We start from the raw sequence: 958 nt of genomic DNA on the forward strand, positions 1-958 counted from the left end.
AGCTTAAGATACTTTTGCTGTGTTTTATGAACAAATTACACTATCAAGAATGAATGCTCATCATATTACTGCACAAATGAGATTTGTTTTTATAAACATGATAGCTCCTTTTGCTTATTTTTAGACTGTTCAGCAGACATGATCCCCAAGCTGAAGAGGCTCTAGCAAAGAGGAGGGGGCGAAATAGTCCAAATGGAAACCTTATTAGAATGTTGGTTCTTTTCTTTCTTGAAAGTGAGGTAAAAAAAATTCATTTTTAAACTTTACATGTTTTTAATAGAGCCTGGAACTTAACTAGTGATTTATCAATACACAGTAACAAGATGTCTGTCTTTTCTGAAATTATGAAAAAAAGGAAATGCTGTATGTCCTCTACACTGCCCCCCATTTCCTTGTACATCAAGCAAATTCAACTCAAAATCTTCTTCATGATTTATTTTGCTCTTGCATGTCCCCACTGTACTCTCCTGCACTGCTGATAGTATGGTGGCTTCCAGGATTCATTGCTACGTAGAAATACAACTGGTTCTTTTTTTAAGATAACTGTGTAAGGAGTATACCTCTGGAGTTACTTTTTATGGAGTAAATTATTTTCAACCAGAACGGAACAAAAATTACATAGTATCTCAAATTATGATTAGAATCATAAAATAATTCAGAGTGGAAAGGACCTGAGGGTCGTTCGCTCGAAGCAGAGTCAGCTGTTAGATTAGACAAGGTTGTTCAGGGCTTTATGCAGTTGCATCTTGAAAAAGCTGGAGGATGGAGACTGCAAGCATACATTAAGTGTTCGATGAACACATTCAGGATGGGATTGTGCTCATAGTTTATGTCTATAGAGAGAGCATATGTGGGAAGCTTTATGGTAGACATACTAATACTAATTCAGGTGGGGAGTGGCAGTGGAGTGGAGGAAAACTTGAGAAGATAAACTATCAGGTACAGGATGCTCTGTAGA

At 36.8% G+C, this 958-nt stretch overlaps 1 protein-coding gene across 1 annotated transcript in view; it reads left to right on the top strand.

Annotated features, from left to right (window-relative positions):
- LOC104625194 (cohesin subunit SA-1-like) overlaps positions 1–234 on the top strand; it is a gene marked incomplete at its 3' end in the record, with an annotated part of 101,114 nt that extends 100,880 nt beyond the window's left edge. Inside the window, exon 13 of the mRNA XM_010292796.1 lies at positions 125–234. Coding sequence (XP_010291098.1) covers positions 125–234 — 110 coding nt within the window. The remainder of the gene's footprint in view (positions 1–124) is intronic.
- Positions 235–958: the final 724 nt, after the last annotated feature.

Source organism: Phaethon lepturus, unplaced genomic scaffold (assembly GCF_000687285.1).
Source record: "Phaethon lepturus isolate BGI_N335 unplaced genomic scaffold, ASM68728v1 scaffold17130, whole genome shotgun sequence".
NCBI lineage: Eukaryota > Metazoa > Chordata > Aves > Phaethontiformes > Phaethontidae > Phaethon > Phaethon lepturus.